This window comes from Pavona decussata, unplaced genomic scaffold, assembly GCF_977016875.1.
Source record: "Pavona decussata unplaced genomic scaffold, jaPavDecu1.1 SCAFFOLD_92, whole genome shotgun sequence".
Lineage (NCBI taxonomy): Eukaryota > Metazoa > Cnidaria > Anthozoa > Scleractinia > Agariciidae > Pavona > Pavona decussata.
Genome location: NW_028145509.1, coordinates 699,122 through 725,085, shown reverse-complemented (window position 1 = coordinate 725,085; position 25,964 = coordinate 699,122). Strand labels below are relative to the sequence as shown.

The window sequence follows — 25,964 nt, the reverse complement described above, 5'->3', positions numbered from 1 at the left end:
CACAAAGTGAACGTCCCATAGCGATCTGCACTGCAGATTCTGTCTACACAGGGAACAGATTAGAAGGCACCTTTTTAAAAAGGACTAGCTCAGCTACAGCCTCACACACTTAGAGCCCATCCCCCGCCAACAAACCCGTTCCCCCAAGACAACGTTTAAACTACAACAACAACAACAAATATCTGCTCGAGTTTCAATGAAATTAGTTTCAATCTTAATTTAAGAATTACTTTCATAACTACAATAGCTCGCGTTTTCGTTTCGAACCACTACATTCGTCTCGCCCCGCCGGTACACAATCTTCAGTAACTAGAACATTTTGACAGCTCTAGACAGAGAAATCCATTTCGCAATTACAGTAAAGGCTATATTCTGTTGGTATGAGAACTTCCTGTGTTAATCGTCGAGAAGATCATCGTCGTCGTTTAGCAGGTCGTCATCATCAATATTTATGTCGTCCTGTGAGGAGAAAACGGGTTTACATCAGTCACAGGCGTTGTAAAACAATCCTCTTCATACCAAACTTCACATATACACTCCTTACCGGTTTACTAAAATACTACATGGTGTGTGTATATATAGCAGTAGCTGGAACAGAGTTCCTCCACTCTCAAAAGCATGTAGTTTACGTACACGCCTACTCACCCTCAACCGCGCTGTCAAACGTCAAAATAAGAAAAGTCCGAAATCTCGGCATATAATTCATGGTAAGATAAGGGTGACTATATGGAGGGTTAGGGATAGGGTTAGGTGGGTGACTATATGGTACTTTAACATGAATTACTTGCCGAAATCTCAACTTTGAGATCTCAAAGATGGTAAATTTTTTTTGTGTGAGCTTGTGGGTTTACTAAATCGTTTATGGTATACTGAAAAAGTACAGTGAAGTACGTTGAAACTGGTAGGCAAAGAGAAAACAAAAAGAGCTGACCAGTTCGCTCTACACGTAGGCTAAAGAGCATGCATGTGTACACTGATCCTCTCGGCGTGAGCGGGTAGTTAGGTCCTTAGATTCTATTTTTGCAAGAGGTTTTCACTTAAGACAGAACCAAGGTTTTAGCCGAAGGGGTGTTCACACGTCCTATGCAACTAGTTTTCACTTTTTGAAACACGTTAGTGAATACGTGAGCGTTTGAAAAGTAACTGAACATAACGACAAAATTGTCCTGGGCAGAACGAGATGAAAGCCGCAGTCTCTCAATGGCTCCAAGGGGCTGTGAAAGTGGCATAGTGCAAATGAAGAGATCCTATTCATTTAGTGTCAACGGTCATGAATATTCAACAGCAAAGAAGCGGAATTACAGACTGGAAAGGTTTTCCGGGAAAATATTCCCCGTGCAAGTTCCATACTGCTATCTTGGACGCTCAAAAAGCATGGGTTAGAGATGTCGTTACGGTGTGTAGAGGATGAAAAGTTCAGCGAGACTTACGTCGTCGTCCTGACCGCCGAAGTCGAAATCATCGTCGTCGTCGTCTTCTTCTTCTTCATCCTGTAATGCAAGGTACAGCAGGATTTTTTTCAACTGTTAATACAAAAGAAATGGATTGATCAAGACTGATAAGACAGAGAGACGAGGGAAGAAGAAAGGAGAGTATAAAGGAAGCATTGTGAGAAGTAGAGATGTTACGGAAAAGGAAGAGACAGCAAAGGAAAGGTCTTACTGCAATAAAAATACGTCTACCCAATAACCTTATGGTCAAGTTTAGTCGTTTCTAGGATGGTTGATACCGTCTATATAATTATGTATAACTTTACTGACTTGATTGGCAAAAAGATATGAAAAACTCACGCCTACAAAATTATAATAAAACGCATACAGCTATTTCAATTAACGTTGTCGGTTCAAAGCATGAAGCTAAAAGACAAGACCGAAAGTTTACGTGGGATTTTTATGAATAAGTTCATCAAAATCAGTCATGCCTGGAGAAAACAATAGGTTGTAAGTTGCAGTACAGTGACCTGCAAGTGCAGGGATGATTTTGATGAAATTATTCATAAAAAATAATCTCACAAAACATTGCGGTCTTGTCTTTTAGCTTGATTTTAATCCCACAACGTTAATTGAAATAGCTGTATAAAAAAAGGTAAAAGCTAAAAGTGTCAAAGACTACGATATTATTACAGTTAAACAGATGTAAAAGGAGTAGAAGTTAGAACGAGTCTATGATTAATTACTGATCAATACTGTCAGCTGCACTCAAGTGCAGATATCACGTAAAAACACCACCTAATTTGGCATCCAACAAAGTATGATCTGTAAGTGAACACTCGCAGTTTGAATGCGCATTACGTGGATTTTAGCGTCAATCAGCAACGAGTTTCAAAGCCACATTTTCCCATGTAAGCAGTCATTTAATTGTTTAGATATAAGATGCTAAGAACTGTCATGTTTGATACCAAACCAAGTCTGGACACCTCGCGAAAAAAAACAAAAAAAACAAAACGTAGCCTACAGGGAGCTTAAGCAAAGACGACGGCAACGGCAACGACAACGCCGCAAAACAATAGGTTTAATGAGCAAAAACAATCGCTCTGGACGTGCGTTTTACATTTTGGTACATTTCTTTGCCATCCTCTGCAAAACAACAAGGTGAAATGACCACATGTAAGATTTTGTGGAGAACGTGAACATTTTCTTTCTTAACTTGTACGCCACTCTTTCCAACTTGGTTCCTGGATAGTTCGCCATTTTTGTAAAAGTTGAGCGAGTTGAAATAATCGCGAAGTAGCACAAATGAAATAAAGATATATTTTCGGGTGACGTTTTCGTTGCCGTTGCCGTCGTCCTTGCTTAAGCTCCCTACTAATGAACAAACACCGCTTCTTCTGGGATCTTCCCAGAACTAAATTGTCTCAGCTGGCGACAGCCTGCCGCTGCGCCGAGTTGTTCTAAGCTCGTTTAGTACTAATCCTGGGCCCAGTTGCTCGAAGCATGGTTAGCGGTAACACGGGTTAAATACCATGACAACCTATAGGTTTTAATACCTCTTAACCAATGGTTAGCGCTAACCATGCTTCGAGCAACTCAGCCCTGAGCTGATAAACGTGAACAAAACCCATCCGTTGTCAAGGTAGTTAACCTGGATTAGCGCTTACTGTGCTTCGAACAACCCGGCCCTGGTGTGCGACGGGCTCTGCATTCATTAGACACTAAAACTCAACTTTGTTTAACCAGGGTGACACTAAACAGTCTGCTACGACTGACAAACCTGCATGTGACCCTCAGATTCTAGATCGAATTGGAATTTGGCAAAAATGGTTTTTGAGAGGGGAAAACCGGAGAAAATCCTCTCGGAACATGGATGAGAGCCAACAACAAACTCAACCCACATATGACGCCGAGCCCGCGAATCGAACCCGGGACACATTGGTGGGAGGAGAGTGCTCTTACCACTACGCCATCCCTGAACCCCCCCCCCCGACAAGAACCAACAACAAACTAAACCAACGTACACCTGTATACCAACCGAGTCAGATTATTCGTTTTCAGATGGAGTTATAAACAGTACACTCTCACCTTATCATCTTTTACCGCTGCAGTTTTATCGATATCTGGCGCTTTCGCTGCTGCCGCGGGAACTGCTGCTGGTGGTCTGTCTGCGGAAGAAGGAGACGGCTGGGATTGGGCCGAGGCAGACGGCGCAGCAAACGCCGGCTTTGAAGGTTCCATTGGTTTAGAAGCAGAAATCTCACTGAATGTTAAGTTTTCTACAGCCGCCTGCAATTAAATGGAGCGCATGGTTGTAAAACCTGATAGTGGACAAATATTCGCGTCGCTATGTCAAAACGAGTCACGTGACACAATATCTAAAACTAAGCCATGACATTCCCCAACTGATGTCCCACAATTAAACAACAACAAAAAAGTTGATTCAATGCTGCAGGAGACATAGCTGGAAATTTTACGACGGAAGAGCGCTTTGGTTTTGGAACAGACGAGTACATCAGAATACTCGCCGAAAGCGGTGCCTGAAAACACTTAAGCGTCAATATGCAATGCGTGTTTTCAGCGAAAATGTTGGCTGTAAAATGGCATGCACGACTGTGTGTCCATGGACATTACTTGTTCCTCTAAATTCATCGTTTTCCTCGAGCAACTATTCGCTACTTGAACAGATAACGCGCGTATTTTGCACCAAATAAAGGTGGTTTTTCACATTCTCTTTCTCTCAAATCAAAATGCATATTGGCTTAAATGGTAAAGGTTACTGTTTCGCGCATTATTGCGTCGTGATGCGACGCAAATTGCTCACCAGAATGGAGTCCAGGCTGCCCTCCTCCTTTGCCGCTTTGATTTCTTCAAACACATCGCGATCAGCGTTACTCTAAATAAAATGAGAATAAAGAGCGTACGTTAGCTAAGCATGAGTTTTTCAGCGAATAAGCTCACTTGTTCAATTCACTTGTTAGATTTCTGCTGTTTCTAACATAATAATTCAATTCCTTGTTTCACTAAATACATTTACCTCAAAGGTATATGAACAACAACAACAAACCTGTATTTTAATTAATGTAAGAGGAGTAGTCACCCAGAATGAAAGGGAAATTTGTCAAGGATCTGGGATTTGCTAGCCTTACTTCCTGCAAAGCGGATCTATATTACATCGTTAAAGCAAAGGTTTTGTGATTTGTGAGAAGAATCTACGGAATTCATTAATTATTCCTAAAAAGGTTTCCTCTTACCAGGTGACCGCTAAATTCCGTTAACGAAAACATAATTCTTGGAACTGAAGACGGTGACCACAACGGTTAATCAATAAAGAACACCTGAAGTATCTAGAACAACCAACAAACTATCTAACATATCCAACCTGGACGTGCTTGTATTGGGAAGCAGGTTTCATCTGCACTCTTTCTCTTTTCAGGAACTGTATTATAATAGACATAAAAAAAAAATCACTATCATAATAATAATAGAACGGTTTTCAATTGAGCGTCGAAAGTAATTTCGCCTTTGCTTTGGTTTTGCATTACTACGCTCTGTGATTGGTTAACAAAACTCGCGCCACTTTCTGAACAACTGAGAATCCAAACCAAAACCAATCGTGTTTTCGCCGCACGCGTTTTCCCGCGCTTAGCACCAGTTACATGTATTTGCTTCGAATTCTGATTGGCTCGTTGTGTTGTTTACATCTGTTGTGATTGGCAAGAGTAATTACTTTGGTATTGGTTTTACGACAGTTAATTGGAAACCGCTTTGATAACTTTATTCAAGTGTCAAAGTCTTTAGCACTGGAGTGCTACATGAAATAGGGGACAGTGTAAATGACTGAACCAGATATGTAAACTGAACATAATATTTGTTAAAAACACCAACTGGAGGGAAGCAGACAAGTATGCTATTTACAGAGCGTGGCCTTGGATTTGAAAAAACAAGACTACCATGAAACAAATCTAAGTGGTTAGAGCGGGACTTGAACTCGGGGCCTCCGGATTACATGTCAGGCACCCTAACCAGAAGGTTGCACTGCTCACGTTTTGCGTCCCTCAATACAAAGGGTACCAGGCGATAAGTCGATAAGTTACTACACCGTGAAACAAACAATAACCAGACCTTAGTGCTACAGAAACTCCATCACTAAGTTACTACACCGTGAAACAAACAATAACCAGACCTTAGTGCTATATAACCCCATCACAAACAGCCACGACCTTTTTTCGCGGCAGGGAATTTTAGTTACTTGAGGCGATGTTACCGTAGAGAACAACTTTTAACAACGTTTTTTAAGCGCAAAATAGTCATTCCCCTAGGGAGACCACTTAATGCAGGTTCGACTTTAACGGAAAGCGACTGTTTGCCGACAAAAGTTGTCAATTGCACATACATAGTTTCGCTGGTGCATCAGCAACAGTAGTAACAGCCGGCAGTGAAGGTGGATTTTATGGAGGAGGCAATTGGAGAGAGAAAACAAAAACAAACCAAAAACTGCAAACAAACAAAAAAATGTAGCAACATTGATTCACTTTCTTCACCATCAACACAGGTTAGAAAGGCGACAAGCTTCAGTTTCTCTCTGCACTGTTTGTAGTTAGGAGTTTGTAGTGATGGAATCAAACCACTTTAAAAGGCACGTCCCATTCACGAGTGGAGAATTACACAGAAACTACGATATGATTTTAAGCACCTTTTCCGCTTGCAAAGCTTGCTGAAATTCAGGAAACAAGTTCTCGTATTCTGATGGATCCGCAAGAGAGTCTGCCGCCTTCTTGTTGACTTTTCCCAAATCTTCTTTCCACAACTTAACAATCCTGACAAAAAAATGAAATTAAAAAAAGCAAGACATTAGAGAGATTTAGATCTACTTTGCATTTACTAAAAAAAAAATAAAATAAATAAATAAATAAATAAATAAATAAATAAAACTAGCAAGGCTGTATTTTAGATAAATTAGTTTTTAACTCAATAGTCCTTCTTTCTGGCATTTTTTCATCAAAAAGCGACGTGAGCAATTGTTGATAATCAACAATGTGATTTGGCGCTATATAAGTATATATTTAGTTTCTCAGCAAAATTAAGTAGTTTTCCGCTAGCATCAAAGGTCAGAATTATTTTGCACTATTCCCATCTTTGTATTCATGTTTTCAAGAAAACATAAACACGAATGTCAAGTTTGCCGTTTGCCATAAACGCGACTCTACGTTTATATCTCTATTATTGAAGGAAACAACCGCAGTTTTCAATTCAGGAAAACAAAACAAAAAAAGAAAAGGGGTTGGAGGAGCGGGTCGTGAACGTTTCGCAGTGAAGAAATTGCCATAGTTGGAAATACAAAGCCTCGTTCCAGGGCTAAACGCCGGCACTAATCGAGCGAACCGAACTTCGGCCCGATCAGCTTAACGGGGCACGCCAGAGGGGGCCGTAAAGTTGATCCGTTGGTGGTTATACTCCTGAAACGATTCTATGCCTTACTGAATATCTTGACATGTAGCAACTTGATTCACTTTCTTCACCATCAACACAGGTTAGAAAGGCGACAAGCTTCGGTTTGTCTCTGCACTGTTTGTAGTTAGGAGTTTATAGTGATGGAATCAAGCCACTTTAAGAGGCATGTCCCATTCACAAGTGCAGCATCTTACAATGGTTCGGTATGAAGAACTTATCACATTCTTTTACCCACACGGACCTCGATACTTTCTAACGTTCAATACTTTGCCGATCAGTAATTTGATAACTGTAAGATAAGCGAGATTCAATATATACTGCAGTCAACTACGCAGACGTTATTTGTGTTGTCACGCAACGCTAGTGGGGGGGGGGGGGGGAGTGTTGCGTGACAACCCAAATGACAGCTGCGTGACAGACTAGATTGAATATGTTTCTTATAAAGTACAACTTACTTTGACACATGGCTTGGTAAGTACGTGCGAGCCATAAAAGCCGCTTCAGGATATCGACCCGTGCTACACAGCAACTCGATGCCTTCCTCCAACCTTACAAAACCAAACATCAATGCTTCAACAATTGTACAGAGATGCAATTTCATTAAATTTACACGATGTACATACTGCTACAAAACGTACAGAAGGCCATCCTGTAAGTGATAATCTGATTTGATTGAAGTAAATTAAATGAATGTCACGAATACTTGATTTTCAGCTTTTGGAGGCTTTTAGTACTTTACAGAGATAAATATTTATGATATTTTCATCCATCCTGAGTTCCTGGTAACTGCGAAATTACATCCAAATCACAGAGATTAATAGCTTCCCATGGTACCTTTTCGGTCTTGTCGCGTAAGCTCGAGGCTTTAAAATCCGACAACATTAATAGACCAATTTCGATATATTAAAATTCCAGCTTGGCTACGAGACATAAGGGAATAAAACAAAAGAAATTACATTGAGGCTCAGAGATGAATAATAGGGAGTTTAAGAAACGAGGACGGCAACGGTAACGAGAACGCCACAAAACAATGGGTTTAATGAGCAAAAACAATCGCTTTGCACGTGCGTTTTACATTTTGGTACATTTCTTTACCGTCCTCTGCAAAACAACAACTTGAAATGACCAAATTTTAGGTTTTCTCGAGAACGGGAGCGTATGACGCAAAATCTTCTTTATTCTTCCTTACTTTGACGTCGTTCATACTAATTTAGTTCATGGAGAGTTCGCCAGCATTTTCCAAGTTAAAAAAATTTAAAGGATTGCGAAAGAGTTACAAAAACGAGAAGTTCTATTTTTAAATGACGTTCTCGTTACCGTTGCCGTCCTCGTTTCTTAAACTCCCTAATGTGTGACCCTCCACGGGAAAACAGTCACAAAGGTGAACGCAGGCACACGGGACGGTAGCAACACGCTCGCACGATTCTGACACGACACGCTTATCGTGCGTATATGCAAATACGCGCAAACAAGAACAATGGATTTTAAAGTACCGCGCTTGTGGCCTTTGTTTGCATGTGGTTAGCACGGTAGAACTTTGTATTTTTAGCACGATAGATTACAAGGTTATGTTTGTTGACACGCTAGACTTCTTAACACGTTCCAAAATAATAATTGGTCTATTAAAATAGCTGTATACAGCTGTAATTTGTGGACAACATAATATGATACTACTTATTAGTGGTCTTACTCGAAAAAAGAAATAATGACCGGTTAATTTAACAGCGCGGAGTTAGCTCAAAATAAAATATTTGTTCCAATTCACTTTACTGTACCTTCCAAGAAGGAAATAAGCCAGAAAGGCCACGTTGTTCTTGCCCTTCTGAGCAGAAGTCTCGGCAAGTCTTAGAATCATATCCGCATCACCAGCAGATGTGGCGAGAAGCAGAAGGCCTCCAAAATCCTGAGCATTGATCAAGCATTCCTGGGCCAGCTGGAATTGGCACTTGGAAATGGCCAGCTCTGCAAGCTGTTTCCACTTATGTTCACTCTAAACAAACAAAGATAAACAAGAGCGTTGTTTACTGGCTGAGCGAGCTTAACAATTGGCAGTTTCTTCTTTATCATGCCACACTGCAGGTTTCCTTTAAAGGCCACACGTTACTGTGACACTTCTATATATGAACACGCTAAAGAGGGTCTCCTAGCCCTAACCCCATACCAAAAAGCTAATTCAGGCCTTGGGCACGCTTACAGCCATATATCAGTACAACATTGACCTGCAAAAAATACTCGTCCCAAAGCACAGGTCACTTGTAGCTGCTGACAAATCGAAACTCAGGGAGTTCAGTTGTCACACTCACGAAAGCGGCCTGGCCAGGAAGCTTCTATGAGCAAAACAGTGGCTCTACAGATGCATTATTTTGCTAATTCTCTGCAAATAAATAACGTGGCATGAACACATGACGGTGAATGTTTCTTTCGCCGTTCCTCACGATTCAGTTCCTGGATAGTTCAGTTCCCTCACACAGGTTAAAAGAATCATTTATTTGGATGATCGGGAATAAAACAACAAACCAAACGTAATCCAACAAGTTACCTCAGACTCGGATGCAATTTCATACGCAATTTTCAGCTCAGACAGCTGTATTGCCAGGTCAAATCTAACAATGAAAGGAGACAAAAAATACTACTGTAAGTCGACATCGCATATATGTTATTTCATGTACCAGGGGCCAATTTAATGAAGTGTTTACATTTGTAATTAAGAATCGGGGCCGTTACTATTAAACGCTCATACAGGAACAAGTCCAGTAAACATTGTAATCGTACCAATAACAAAATTCTCGTTTCTGATTACCCCCCCCCCCCCCCCCGCGCTTATCTTTGGAGCGCGATCACGTTAACCAATTTAAAATTTACTACTTCGCAGTTCTACAGGTAAATTTCAAGAAATACAAGTAAAACAGTTTCGTCATGATTTTCTTAATACTGCAAGATCTTTCCTTAACAGATTATCAGTGCACTAGTAATAATCAGATTAGGGAGTGCGTTCGATGTCATCAGGCTCTCTCTCCTTTGCCAAGTTGGTGATGATGTCATCGGCCCCTGCAAAATCTGCAGGGGATGCCAGATACGCGTCCCAAGATCCATTCATCCAATCAACGTTGTCCCATACAATCTCGACTCCACTCTGTATTAGAAGAGCGTTCTTTCTACGTCGACCGCAATAATTATATAGATAACGCTGAAAATGTGATATTTAAAAATTTACCTGTGTTCTGGATCACACGACACAGCCAGAGCCTGTTGCTTGAAGCCTTGTTTCTCTAAGAAGTGAGCCACGCGGTTCCTTTGCTCTCGAGGAATGGTGGGTAGTACCTACAAGGGAACATACACGATTACTCACAAGTTTCAACTGGTTTTCACAGGCCTGAACATGGTCAAAATCGAGAAATAATCTAAAAAACTTTGATAACGGACGTTTCAAAAACAGTCCAGGAGAAGATTCATCTGTCCCATGTTAATTGTCACTGGGATTCATTCCTGTAGGGTACATGTAGGCACCAAGTTACCCAGTAGAGGCCTTGGTAGTCAAAGCAAATCGACCAACTTCATGCTTGTCGCACGACACCACCTGTAGCCTTTTCATAGTACCCTGTTTTAACGTGTGATAGGCAACAAGTTCAATCAGTGAGATCGTTGAACCGCCATCCTAAATAACATACCGAGCAAAATCTGGGGATGGTACAAAACTGCCGAGGGGTCGGTAGTCTACAGCTGTAAGTGGGGTGGTTAAGGTCGGTTTCTGCGGTATTCCCATATATTTTTTTCCTCTCAACGTAAAGTGCTCACATGCGAAAATAGGTGAATATGAGCAGTGTAGAAGTCATCGATCTTTGAAACATTAGGGACCTTCAGATTACGAGTACAAGATTGAGTACGAGCTGTACGACTCAGTTTTCAAATCCCGCTTGTGTGGTTTATAGTAAATAACCGTTTGTCACACCAATCTTGTTTCTTGGGTCTCCTTGTCTGCTGGTAAACAACGGGAAGGAGCGAGAGTTCTGGGGAAGCAACTGATTTGAAATTTGAAAGTCGTACTCGTACTCAATCTCGAACTCGTACTCTGATCCTACGTTCCCTATTGTCTTCTACTGGGGCCAGTTGTTCAAACCTGGGTTAACATGAACTTTGATTCAAGTGCAATAGTGCTAATCATTAATGGATCTTCCATAATCTTTTCGTCCCTTAAGCTGCCGTTACACGTTGAAACTTTTAGCTGAAACTTGTGTGCAATGGCGCTGCGAAACAACTTTCAGCAGGCGTTGCACCGTGTAACAAGTAGAACCGCTTTCTACTTCTGCAACGGCTCGAATAGGTCGCAGTGGTGAAAAAACAAGAGTTTCACCGTGTAACACCACTTCGTGAAACTTGTTTAGCAGCGCCGTTGCACACAAGTTTAAGCTAAAAGTTTCAACGTGTAACGGCGGCTTTAGTTTTGACTTTCTTTTACCATTAGCCTAAAATTAGCTTTAAAAACAAATTTTAAACAAGCGAAATGAACACCTAGGTTCACTTTTAATCGGAGATTAGCGTTTTTCAGCTTCGAACAACCGGACTCTGATTACAGCATATTGACAGAGGTTAATGGAGATTGCTGAGGACTAAAAAGAACAAGAACTTTGAATTGCCACGCACCTGTTTAGCTGTGTCAAAGTCTTCTCTCATGACAGCAGTCTGGTATTCCAGTACTGACAACAGCAGGGAGTATCCCACTACATTCATGTCCTTGTCACTCAAGTACAGCTTGTTGTCTTTGGGGATGTAGCCCAGAATGTACATTTTCCTACAGCAATTTCACAAAACAAATCAGTGAGTACTCAAATGGGAAACGAGCCCCATACACTTTAGATACGAATCTCTATCCAGCCAGTAGAATACCTTACATTACTTGGCGTAACCTTTTTAGAATGGTGGAAATTTGACCCCCAGATACATGTAAATGGCTACCGGCGCTTTTAAAAGACAAACAAACAAAAAACAACACAACAACGACAACAACACACGGGTCTGCGAGTCATGATTCATCACAATTTGTAATACTTAGTGAATAAGAAATCACATTCTGAAGCCCTAAAACGTATGATTGAAAAGAACTTCTTGAGACTTCTTGAGATCGAAAATATAAATCACTTACACCTAACGATTCCGACGGTATTTCTAAAAATCTATATGTTTTTTACTTTTGTTGGAAGCCCCCTCGGTGAGTAAAACTTGAGATAGAGCTAAAAAGAATACTGTAACAATGGTTGCTTATTATTGTTCCAATACAGAGGTACTACTGCGTCTCATTGGGTCGTGGCTTTCGGTTGCTTTCTGTTGCTTTCGGCCAAGAGTGGTAAATTCGCGGCAATCAACAACGACGAAGACGAGGTTTTAACGCGTGCTACTGCACAAAGAAATGCTTGGTTTTATCAACAGAGTTGATAAGGTAATTCGACCACTGAATTGATTCAAATGCTAACGTCTCGACTCTCGAGCGGTACTCTATATCTTACTGTAGCAGCTTTGATTCACTTTCTTCACCATAAATATACGTTGGAAAGGCGACAAGCTCCATTTTCTCTATGCACTGTTTGTAGTTAGGAGTTTGTAGTGATGGAATCAAACCACTTTAAAAGGCACGTCCCATTCACAAGTGCAAAGTGTTTCTAAAGGTGCAGCAAAGTAACGAAGCAATTACAATACCCTCATTACAGGTAACTCCAGATTCAGCTGCCATTGTACAATAAGAGCTGGCTGTTGGTAATTTTGAAGAAGAGCTTCCCAAGCCGACTCTCGGTAAATTGTCAGCCGACAGTGGACGGACAGCTAACCGACAGTTTACCGGCTGGCTACCGTTTGCCGGCCGACTGTTGGCCGATTGTCGGTCAACAGTCGGCCGACAGTTGGTTTGGGGAGCTCTTCTTCAAAATTACCGAGCTGTCATTTAAGTTTTGAATTACCCCTACCCAAGAAGATGGGAAGATGGGAAAAAAATGAGAGACAAAACATCCAGAAATGAACACTCCACCTTATTTTTACTCACAGTCAGGTTGATATCACCAATGTCTTGCCCTTAGTGAAACCCCTGATGTGACTCGGTATTCACGGTAAGGCTCAGTGTTTTAATACTGCATTTTGTTGCAACGCATTGTAAGTAATAATTTATTGTACAAACCTGTCCAGATGGGCGATGGTGACAATTTCACCTCCAACATAGTAATTGAGACGGTTAACAGCATTGGTGTAGATAAAACAGTCTCCGACCCAGATACCAGTCTTCACACAATCTTCTATTTCACCACAAACCTAGAATAACATTCATTTGCCAGGATGTAAGCCACAACAAATTCTCAGGGAGCTGGTAAGCCCTTAACATTTCAAAATGTTTTCAACTAAATAATATATGGATAACTTTTAAACGGGGTAATAAAGCCTTGTTGTTGTTGTTCTCATGCTACAGATGTAGAACAAGGCCGTAAAGGAAACAATGAAAGGATTAACAGACTTTACCATTAATACAGTGAATGTTTTGAACCCAGCGGTCTCAGTGTGATACACTTGGTGAGCGAAAAAGACAGATGGTGGTGACGCTGATGTTGTCAATCCTCTGAACCAAGGGATGTACATGTAGCTAATAAAACCCCTGGCAGGCTCATTCATAAAACCAGCTGGTTCTTTTACCCAGTGCAACAAAGGAAATAGGAGACGTCTGCATGAAGGCTACTGGCTCTTTTGGACTATACACTTTTAAAATATTAGTCTGTGCTCTTAATGAAAATAATTTCAGCCGGACATAAGATTGCTTTCAGATGGCCGAAAACTTAACAGAAGTCTTCTCTGCCATAAGACATTATGAGCCAAAATAGTGGTACCCATGAGACTTGTAGGGATAAACAGAAACCTAGTGAAAAAAATATCAGTAGCTACACGTACAACAATTTGCACAAAATGCTTTTCTTACATCAAAAGCATCCTCGATTCCATCCTCAGTTATCAGCTCTGGTGTTTCCTGTGCTTTGGTAACATTCTCAGCAACATACTTCAGGATGAAGAACGACTCTTCTGTTGCAATGCAGCAAAGCTCACCGCTGTCAGCCCAATAAATCTGCAGTAACAAACAAAATCAGACAGTGTCACAACATGCAAAAGGTACATGTACATGAACCATTATCCTGAATGCATCCTACAACATTGAAAAAAGTGCAACTTTTCATGACATCCAAGTACATGTAAATCGACACCCCTTATCTTGTAATACAATAAAATTATGATGTAAAAAGAACCATATCAGACAGTCCAGTACACTGTAATGAAATTTCTCTGTATTGAATTCTCCAATCACCTTTCAGCTGTATGGTGGCTAACATGTTTGTCAAAACACAATAGGACAAAGAGTCCCACAGAGATTCTGTGAGCACCAGTAGTGTAACAATTAGTTATTTGTATTTTCAATTCCACTGTTACACTGTAGTTTTTCTACTCAAAACTTGAAGGACTTGCCTTGAAAGTCTCGAAACTTAACTCAATTCTCAAACTTTTCAAGAATTGAGAATGGAGTCTGGAGACACGAGGGTGGAGACACGAGGGACTGTCTTACATGTATTTTGAATGGTACAGTGTATTGTAGTTAAATGATAATAAGAAATTTGAAACTACAGTGTACAGCTGTACATGTGTGTATTCTCACTAATTTCATCCCTGTTACTGCACCTTGAACAATACCTACACTGTTTGTAATTTTCAGTTTCCACTCAGTATTTACATGAAAGATAACGACTTTGTGGATTTAAAGTAAATAAAAGACTGGCTGACAAAACAACTTACACTCTTTGGCTGAATTTCAATCCTACGGACAAGATCTGTGCTCTCCCAGTCAAAGAAACCCAGTCCACTGACAGATCTCACACCAAGGAGATGGCCACCATAAATGCCTGATACACAACAAACCATTTAACATTAACTACAGTCATGTTCTTCTGTGAACTGCGAAGTGGCATCAATGAACACAAGAGAGAACTATGATCAAAATAAAATGTGGAAGTACTTACCCTCTGCTCCATACTCAGGCTTGAATGATTTCCTTTCTTTAAAGTTTTTGAAGATCTTGATCTTGTTGCCGTCTCTTATGGCGTACCTGTGTTTAAAAGTACGACAAAAAGAATTAGCACAAAAAAAAAAGAGAACTGTAGATTAACTGCATGACATATGTGCATCAATGGGTAACACTGGGTGCAAAAACATTGTCAGGTAAAACATACATGTACAGTACACTCAGATACATCGCACTTGTCTAAAACTATGAAAAATATTCAACGGCTTTCTGGGAAGAATTTGAACTACAAGTATGTTCAAACTGATTACTATTCTTGGAGACTGTGTACAGTATATGTTGTAGGTTAAAAAGAATCCAGATTAAAATGATTTCAAATAAGGTTGAGTTGTCTTTTCCTTTGTTAAGGTTGAGTAATTTACATCTAAAACAAAGGAAAATACAAATCAACCTAGGTTGAAATCATTTTAACCTGGGATTCATTTTAACCTACAATATACAATGTAAAAGCTTGCAAATGACACTAACACCCTTAATGTACACTATGCATGGACACGTACATGTATATTCTGGAGCACATATTTTTATTATAGTTGTCCAGAAACAATCTATTGCTTAAACTTTGCACATACTCAGATGAATCCGAGGCCCACACAAACTCTTGTGCTGATCCAAAACTCTTGTTCCTCAGTGCCATAGCTGTGTAAATGATGTACTCTCCATCACCACAGACCACAACAAACCTAACAAAAACAATCACAACAATAACTATTAAACTTGTGTTTCAATTTTAAACATTGCATCTATGTAGATTATGAGATCTAGATTTCTGTCATAATTATTAATACTTGATGAGAGCAAAAGTTTTACTTCATTACATACATGTAAGCACACGTGCAGGTATTTTACAGCAAACTGCCCAAGAAGATCACCTATTTGCTACCCACTGTTTGACAATGAGAGGTGTAGGGAGTCATACATGTATTGCAGCATAATTTTGTAAAAGAATGCAAGGAGATTAAACAGGATACCAAACCTGCAGAGACACAAACTCTGGTAAATTTTCAATGGCCTAAATGTACATGTACACTACACTTTAAAATAGTAATAGGGTTTTCAAAAAATTATTAGAATGAAAAAATCTTGAAACAACACAAAAAATTGCTGGAGACAGGAGGTACATTGAAGGCGAGGGGGTAGGGGGGTAAAACATTGAAAGTACCTTCCATTAGGATTATGGGATAAAGTCTGTGGGAACATCTCACATGGGCCCATGTCCTTGATGGCCAGAGGCAAGCGTTCACCATCTTTGGCATCATGATCTGATTTAACAATTGAAGACAAAAATGTCAATTACTGGTCAGCAATGGCTTAAAAGCAGGGTAACAATTTTATACAGCATACTGTAGTGTTCAATGTCATGTGAAGCATAGAATACAAAGTGTATGTAACGGGTGTACTGTATGTTTGAACTTACCGGCAATATTTTTAAGGTTAGCCTGCTGAATTTCACTGTGCTTGGCAAATATAATTTTGCCATTGGAATCCATGGACATGGCTGGCTCCTCTCTACCAAGCTAAAGTAGACAAAAGGTTATTATTATTAATGCATAGTTTCAGTGCATACAATTTTATATAAAAATATCATATTTGTACATACATCCTGTACTTATTGATCAAGGCTAAGAACTTTAAGTGAGGAAATATTTGATTTGAAGCTATTGTGTATGGTACAAAGTATATGTACATGAACATTCTGGGCAAACAAAGAAAAAAGAATGTGCCCCAAAGTCTCCTATCTACAAAAAACTGCTGCAAAGGCTTAAATCCACCACCTTCAAATCAAAGGTTCAATTTGCCAGTTATACATGTAGCTACAAAAACCTATTTATAGATATCAGCTTAAATGGGGCAGTGTCACCTTTGCAAACGACAGTAACAGGTACAGGTAATACACTGATTACAATACAGTGCATATATACAGGGCTTCTGATATTTTGCGATGTTGCGATTTCGCATAATTGACCTAAAATCGCAACAAATCGCATAATTCATGAAAAATCGCAGAATTTATACAGAATCGCACAATTTAAGAAAAAAAGAGCAAAAATCTCGCTAAATGTTAAGTTTTCCGATAATTTAAACGTTATCTCAAGGAGTTTTTTTCTTTCAAAAGGCGTCAAAAATCACCTGGAAGCGTTTGTCCGTTGATTAAGCGAACAAACAGGCGTTTTATGCTTCATTTTACATGCTGGGGACCTGGTGCTGGTTTTCAATATTAAGCGAGTGATCATTGGCACGGAATAAACAATCCTTTTATGTAAATACACCAATCAAAATCATTGATATATTTTCAAGATGGAAAACTGCTCGAATATGCAATATGTCGCTTGCAATATGTAGTTATTTTGTTTTAATAGAAACAAACATCTTCATTATGGATAAGTTTGTTGTTAAAACGCTGAGCGCTTCTTCGCAAGAGAAAAAAAAAAGATCGCACCTTCCTGTAAATATTTTGGCGAAAGACAGGGTAAGAAAGTACTCCAAAGGAACGTTTGATGTTGACGATGGTCTGTTGTTTACTCTGCGAGCAGAGTCTCCTTCGATCTTCCTGGATGTTTTGCTCTTCATCCAACATACAGTAGTGGTTGATCATCTTTGAAATTTTGCGGTTGACAAGCACCTTGAAGCTGAGTCACACAAGCGGAACATGGAAAAAAATGCGGGTGGGAAGCAACAAACGCTGACTTGACCAAATTAGCAATATCTGATTTTCAATAATTTGATATGAGGCAACAAATGATTTATTTTAGCTGTTTATTCACTTCTTCGTGCTCTAATTGCTTCTTGAACAGCAAAACATGGATAATGCTCCTCTTAGACCTAATAAAACAAGGTTAATTAGCTAAAATGAAATCGCATAATTTGCCGCATAATAGACCTTTCTTGCCGCATAATGAGACTTAAAAGTGCCGCATAATTTCCAAATTTTTTCCGCACCCTATCAGAAGCCCTGATATATATGGAACAGTTGACAAACCTTTATAAGAATGCTGCCTTCATCATATCCGAGAGCCACATTGTTAGAACCCTTGAACATGGCCATACTCCACACTCTCTCCAGACCATAATTAAGGGTGCTCTCCAGACGGTATGTGTTAGCTTGCCAGATACGAACAGTGCCTGCAACACAAAAGAAACACCACGGTGGAAAATGATTACATGTAACAGTGATACAGTGTACATGTACATGTAAAAGCATGTTTAAACCATTAGTAAATGTTAACTATATATGTATGTATCATGTTTACAAACTATTCTACATGTACTTTATGGTGCTGTGAACTTGTTTCTACAACAAAATAGTAGGAACTTTAAGGAATATGAGACAACAATGATACAGAGAGAATCACTCATCACATTGTCTTGAGGAGGACAAGCAGTAATGAATTTTCAAGTCTTGATCGTGTACAATTTAATTTGTATGACTTGCACAATCTTCAACAATTAACAGATTCTTGAGTGGTGACTGGTGTAAAAAATAATTATACAGAGGTTAGGAGGGATCAAGGATAAACTCATGCTGGTTTTAAAGTCATACTAGTGTTGTGTTAACATTAAATTTTTCCCAAGTATGTATAGTGTATTACTGTAAATATGCGGTCTGTTATTATTAACATGAGATGCTACAGTACATTGTAAGTCTTAGGCCTACGTCGCGCTACAGTTGAATTTAATTCAAGGTCCCACGAGCAATTGAATTCAACGATAGAGTGACGTCTAAAACGAATTAAATTCCTCTGGTAAATAAAATTCATCCTAGGCATTTTATATGTCTTGGTAAGACGGGTAAAATATCGATAACGCGTCTTCAGTTTAAACGTCGCACTAGAGTCGTGTCAAATGAAATGCATACATTATTTTTTTAAATGTATTTCAAACTTATTTTAACGAGCCCACAGCGACCTGTGGCGACAAGAGACACTTCATTTGGGAAGAGAATTAAATTCGACCGTATTGATTTTCATGCATAAAACCACGCCACGATTTATGTCGACGGAACGACGAATTTAATGGAATTACATTTGTCTGAATTAAATTCGACTGTAACGCGACATATAAACTATGCCTTAGAGGATTTTCATACATGTACATGTACCTACCATCTTCTGAGCCAGTCAAAATAATGGGCAGTTCTGGGTGAAATCCAACACAGGAAATGTTCTGAGCATGTCCTTCAAGAGTTTGCACACAAGTTTTGTTCTATAATAGTAGAGCAAATGAATTAAATCACTTCAGTTATAACATAACTTTATGTAGATGTATTCATGCCCAACTCAGTTGTCTTGAACTGAAAAAAGTACAATGTAGTTCCTAAATTGCAATTAACGAAGTAAAATACTGTACATGTTACCAAAACCTAAAATAATAAGCAAAAGCTTATTATTATTATTATTATTATTATTATGCACAGTAAAACTATCTGTATGCACAGTATAAGAAGCACCACAGGGCGCGTCGCGTAACCTGTGAGCCAAGCGAAACTTAAAATATTATTATTATTATTATTATTATTATGGAACTGAACAAAAAGACAAATCTGAAATCCTCAATAATGAATTTACAGTGTACAGTGGAACCTCGCTTTAACGAAGTCGCTGGGGACCGGCCAAATTTGTTCGTTAAATCGAGGGTTCGTTATATCAAAAACCTCGATATAACGAACTTGAGGGGAAACGACCAAAATGTTCGTTATATCGAGGTCATAGTTAATGATTGGTTTTCAACACAGGAGACTTCTGTCACGCAATTTTCATCACCTAGAAGTGCCGCGTTTTGAGATGCAATATTCATTAAGCATGGTGGCTTTCAGTAGCAATTATTTTCACTTTTGAGCAGACGCGCAGATTTTGTTTACAAAAAAACCACACTTTCAGAGTGTTGATCTGTTCAGCGTTTATCTTCTGTCGAGTGTTGACGTTGTAATTCGTTATATTGAGGTAGATTACGTTTGGGCTTCCGGATTATGTTCGTTATATCGAAGAATTCGTTATATCGAGGTTCGTTATATCGAGGTTCTATTCCATACATTTTACTGTAACATTGGCCGGGACATAGAATATCGTTCGTTATATCAAGGACTTCGTTAATTAGAGGTTCGTTAAATCAAGGTTCCACTGTATCCAAAATTCCTAGCCCTGTTTTTCCATTCAAACCGTCAATTAAGAATGCTCAGTCAATTCAGTCAGTTACCTGGTAATCCCATATTTTCACAAGCCTATCATCAGCACCAGAGATGAGATATGGTTTTTCTCCACCGTGGAAATAGTCAACACAGTTTACTCCCTGGAGTATAACAATGGCAGTTAGTTCTTAAAATCCGTTAACTTAAAAAACAAAAACAAAAACAGCAACAACAACAACAAAAAACGTTAATCATTGTTGTACACACAAAGAAGTCAAAGAAGCATAACAAAAATTAATAATGTGCATAATATTATTGAAGATGTACATGTACAGATGTGGCTTCACATTTAACTTAAGAATTTGTGCGCATAATTTTCACCTTATGGCAGTGTAGGTATCCTAGGGGAAAGATGATTGTGTCAATTATTATTAATATCATTTTGGTGTTTGTTTCTCTCTGCATTACAATTCAATTTGTAATTCCTTTTGTTTTGTTTTTTGTATGGCAATGTACGATGAACCAAGGGTTAAATTTCAGCGTAACAGGAATACCTCTTAACAATACTGCACAAGAAACAGTGTGAACATTGCTAGTAAGCATTCCATACAAATGCACATGTAGACCTACCTTCTCATGTCCCTCAAGAGTGAAGTTTGGTGTATTGGAACCAAGTTGCCACACCTTAAAACAAAATGAATTACTGTTAATTACATATATTAAGTTTAAGTCCTAACAGTGATCTAGAAATCAAATTTCTCTTTGTAAGATCAATGCTTAATATTCAGAAAGGTTATGAGAATTAGGGACTTAATCACTCAACATGAATTCTCTTGATTTTTTCAACAATTTCTCCCTTCTGCTGCCACAATAAATGTATGGAGGCTACAAAAGAGAATCTATATTTTGAAATTGAGAATTAAAGGGTTAACGTTTCCTTTAGTTACACCTGTATTGCTTTTTATCATTCTCAAGAGCAACAGCAATATTGCATGTACATTGTACATGCTTACAGTACATGTCTATGTGTTCCTGTAGATGTGCATTGGCATGACAAAGTCAAATGATTGCAATAATTGCAATTCAAGGTACAAATAAGTAAAAACAAAATGAAACCAAAACATACATGTACATGTTGAGGTTTATTTTTTTTTCAAAGCAGTTTGATTATTTTATTTTCCTTTGGGCAGTATCATTACCATAATCTGTGACAAAGGGAAATAAAAATCACACTGGTTTGAAAAATTTTGAGCCAAAAAGAAATTTTGAGCCACAACATACACAAGACCACTTAACAGACTAAGTTTTTTTTATTGCATTAAATTAAGCACAGAAATCGTTCCTAATCCCCCATCCCCATGCTATTAATCTTTTTTTAAATTCATTTTCCTAATGTATGTAAGTAACACCTGGTGTAAATGAGTAATGTATATTGTAATATCGAAGGCCATAGCAGAGTACAGTTCTTTGTCATTGTAATTTGTAATTTGTAATTTGTGATACATGTAATTTGTTAAAGATGTGTTACTTTAAATAAATAAAAATACTCTACATGTATTAAAAAAAATACACAAGACTTCATGTACAGGACTAACATGGACTAACTGTTGTCAAATTTATTGCTTTTTATGTGTACTTCACCTTGATAGTTCTGTCCAGAGAAGCACTGGCAAACTGGTTGTTATCCTTTGGGTTGATAACAATCTGCATTACATAGTGAGTGTGGCCTTCAAACACTTGACTGCACTGCCATTTCTTTTCCCAGTCCCATAGCTTGATCAGCATGTCATCTGACAATTACATGTATGAACAAAAATAATGATGACGCTATTGCACAGTTGTTTACAGTTGTTGACTGGTTTGGCCAGTCAGTCTGATGAACGAAAACTGTTTAGTCACACTCGTCACCAAATGGGTTACATTTGTTGCTAGAAGATGCAAGTTATTGGAATTCACAACTTTCAAACAAAATGCCCAGAAGCTGCAAGGTTAGAGAGTTTTGAGGCATAATATTGTTTTATAGTAAAGTCTTACTCACCACTGCTGGTAAGAATGTACGGCTGAGTTGGATGAACAGCAATTGATCGCAAGTAATCTGAATGAGCTTCAAAACCAAACACCTGTCAAGAGACAACTATACATCAATCTACAATGTACTCTTCAAATGAATGGATTGTAACACAAACAAAAGAAATACTGAGATACTGTAGCAGGAAAAGGTGCTACCAAGAAAAACATTTCTGTAGGAAATAATAAACGCAGATCTCAGAGGTCTCAATGAACAAGCGATAGAATGGCTGGGCACTGTACCTTCTCTAGTGTGTTATAGTTGAAGACTCTTAGCATCATATCATCCTAAAAAAAATGTTACAGATCATTAAACAGTACATGTACAGAATAATTTTATACTGTATGTAAGCTGGATTGCAATTTCTTTCTGTGACCACCTGGTGATATTATGAGATGATTGCACTTGTACAAATGTATGTGGTTCAAATTTCAAACCAGTTTTTCTTTATTTCCCTTAGTCTAGTATCATGGTTATGAATACTGCACAAAGAAAGAGAAAAATTAAACTGGTTTAAAAAAAATTAAACCACAACACAAACACATAGTACTATGATTTAGTATAATGTACAGTACATTATTGTGTCAAACGTGTATGGTATAGAGTACCATTGTATACAGTCCTTCCACAAAGATTTGCAGCACTTGTAGTAAGCAGTATATTTCCAAATAGAGTAGAGTCCGCAGGGACCTGTCCTCCATGTATGACAGGTGAACCGGTAAATACTAGTTACACAAACTCAAGACACCTCACATCTCTCCCCTTCCTACTCTATTGCAAACTAAGGCCTTATGTGCAACAAAAATAATAACAAAGACAACAAAAGTGACCAGCAGGATGCCACTAAACCAAATTTACAGCCAGATGTCAATGAACAGCAAACTACATTGTATACTCACAGATCCAGTGACAACCCAGTTCTTTCTTGGCACAAATTTGGAAGTACGCACTGCAGATTGAATCACAGTGAACAGTTACAGTTTACATAACAAATCCTTTATAATTACTCATAAAGACAACTGTACAACTGTTCAAAGCCCGATAAAGCTAATCCTGGGCCCCGATTTTTAAAAGGAGGAGATCAACAAAAAAAAAAAAAAAGTTTACGGGGGTCAACACCGGTGGACCCTCAAATTTGCTTACTACATACAAGTAGCTTCTCGTTTAATTTGTACATTTTAAGGCAATCATCTTTACAGGGTTATTATTTTACCTGAAACCTTCTTTTATCTAAAACACCGAAAAATGTTATTAATCTCACCTGGCAAATCCGTTACTTCAAAAGTCTTCACCAGGGTCTGAGACTCATAGTTCCACACATGTACATTGCCATTGTACAAACTTGCCAGCATCCATGGCTCAGTGGGATGCACATCCACACATTTAACACGGTCTGAACGAGCCGAGAGCTTGCGCTGGTGACAAGGAGATACAGTAAATGGTCAGGAATAGGAAGTACTTTCACTGCGGTATGCAACTTTCCAAGCCACAACCATACATTTTTTAATAGAAGCAAAGATTCTCGCAGTTATCTACACAACCAGATTGTTGACCTCTGCAACTGCCGGAATCTTTTCTTCTATTATCGTTCATCTGCAGTGCTTAGAGATGTTTCATTAATTTTTAGGTGCCATGGCAACTAAAATTTAGGCACAGATGACGTGAAAGTTATCAACAGTTGGCAACCTTGTAACTAAGCTCACCAACTCTCACAATGTGTGCTGTTCACCAAGGCACATGTACAGTCATATATCTTAGACATGTAACTTGCCATTCTGGACCACTATGTGTATTTAACATATATAAAGAACGAACGTTGCCACCTTGAGATTTCTAAAGGCGTACTTTGAGCAATTTTCTCAAACACCTTTTGGCAGTCTGTTAGAAATTACATTACATGTACATAAAACTTTAACTCATGGATAGCAGAGAGGCAAGTCTCGGGAAAGTTCCACGTTATTAATACATAGACTTATGATGAAGCAAATTATTGAAAAATATCACTCACCTTCACGTCTAACCTCAACGGCTATTGATTCCATGAAAATGCATTTAGAAAAAGAAAAGAAAAGTTCATAGACTTATTAGTCATGATCAAAAAACATGATCAGAAATGGAACAACCTCCTCTGATTATGAAATGGATTTATAGCCGGCGATTTATCGTACGCTGGACAGATCACATAGAACGAGGCGTATCTACCACAAATAACATAAGGAGAAGCAAAATAGTCTAAATTATGGAATATGTACGGGAAAAGAGAAGAAACTTTACCATTATGGCCACAAAAGTCGATCGATAATGCGAGGAAATAGATCAGAATACACTGTCAAAATGGCCGACGTGGCATTGAACATGAGCCTCGTTCACGTGCTATTTAGAAATACCGCTGGACAATCTGCCTGCTCAACTCTAAACGTTGCGGAAAAACGCGCGCGCGTGGTCGCTGGATGAACCTCGATTGAACTTTCTTTTTTTTTTTTTTTTTCTGAAGTATATGTAGGTTTATCTACCCAGTACCGCATAAACTCCATTTCATCCAGGAAAGTATTCATTGCTGGCTTCTATTTTGCTATTATGCACCTGTTTATCAACACTATTGTGATTATTTTTGACCAAAAGTTTGAGCTCGCGCACAATTTGTTCCGTTGCGTCACGTCAACAATTGATTGTCTGTGATGTCATTTTTTTCTACAGATCGTTTAGCGCGGAAAGTTTTGCGGACTTCCCTTCACCGGCAACAAATCGCCTACTTAGGTTGCACGGAATTGTTTCTCCGTAAACGCAACTGACGCGCAATTAGGAATTTCATTCGACTTTTTGCAGCAACTTGAGTTTGTGGAGTAAAAAAGAGAGATTTCTTTCCTGCAAGTGCATAAACTAACAAGGCTGTATTTCCTTAACATGTACCACAATTCTACAATTCTTTGAGGTGCAAGAATGAATGACTCCAAACAGCTCTCTGGCGCTATTGTCTTAAAGTTTTAACAGCTTCTGCGAGCTGCGTTTTTTCTACGAATTGTTTAGAAAATTATGCTTTGCAGTTCCGTTCTTCATGTTTCAGGTACGCCAGAGAATGGATTGAAGTCATTTCAGTTACATCTTCAGTAAATTACATGTTGTAAGATCTTCAACTAAAAGTATATGGTTTTATTCATTCGTTCGTATAACCGTTCATAAATCCATTCATCCATCCATTCCACCCTTCTTTCCTTCTTTCCTTCTTTCCTTCCTTCCTTTCTTCCTTTCTTCCTTTCTTCCTACCTACCTTATTCATTCATTCATTCATTCATTCATTCATTCATTCATTCATTCATTCATTCATTCATTCATTCATTCATTCATTCATTCATTCATTCATTCATTCATTCATTCATTCATTCATTCATTCATTCATTCATTCATTCATTCACTCATTCATTCATTCATTCATTCACTCATTCATTCATTCATTCATTCATTCATTCACTCATTCATTCATTCATTCATTCATTCATTCATTCATTCATTCATTCATTCATTCATTCATTCATTCATTCATTCATTCATTCATTCATTCATTCATTCATTCATTCACTCATTCATTCATTCATTCATTCACTCATTCATTCATTCACTCATTCATTCATTCATTCGTTCATTCATCGGTTCGTTCAAGAGAAAATCCATTTCCCCTTGGTTCGTTCCTTCCTTCCTTCCTTCCTTCCTTCCTTCCTTCCTTCCTTCCTTCCTTCCTTCCTTCCTTCCTTCCTTCCTTCCTTCGACTTTCTCAAAGTCGCTTGCTCACTT

At 38.6% G+C, this 25,964-nt stretch overlaps 1 protein-coding gene across 2 annotated transcripts; it reads right to left on the bottom strand.

Moving 5' to 3' along the window:
• Positions 1-186: 186 nt before the first annotated feature.
• On the bottom strand, positions 187-24,540 carry LOC146473708 (coatomer subunit beta'-like). Of its 2 annotated transcripts, none has more exons than XM_085117748.1 (29): positions 24,450-24,540; positions 24,184-24,204; positions 23,437-23,590; positions 23,075-23,124; positions 22,418-22,462; positions 22,146-22,227; positions 21,749-21,897; positions 20,738-20,791; positions 20,176-20,268; positions 19,086-19,185; positions 17,963-18,105; positions 16,400-16,499; positions 16,145-16,244; positions 15,555-15,665; positions 14,921-15,006; positions 14,697-14,803; positions 13,834-13,977; positions 13,048-13,178; positions 11,526-11,673; positions 10,099-10,205; positions 9,424-9,487; positions 8,660-8,874; positions 7,340-7,432; positions 6,127-6,250; positions 4,813-4,869; positions 4,255-4,326; positions 3,519-3,719; positions 1,431-1,523; positions 187-459 (listed from the first exon to the last, which is right to left on the bottom strand). In XM_085117748.1, exons 1-29 carry the CDS (start codon positions 24,450-24,452, stop codon positions 397-399), a joined length of 2,910 nt encoding a protein of 969 aa, XP_084973874.1. In that variant the 5' UTR covers positions 24,453-24,540; the 3' UTR covers positions 187-396. The 2 variants fall into 2 exon arrangements, with proteins under 2 accessions (XP_084973874.1, XP_084973875.1); XM_085117749.1 differs by having other exon boundaries at positions 1,431-1,490.
• Between the last annotated feature and the right edge of the window lie 1,424 nt (positions 24,541-25,964).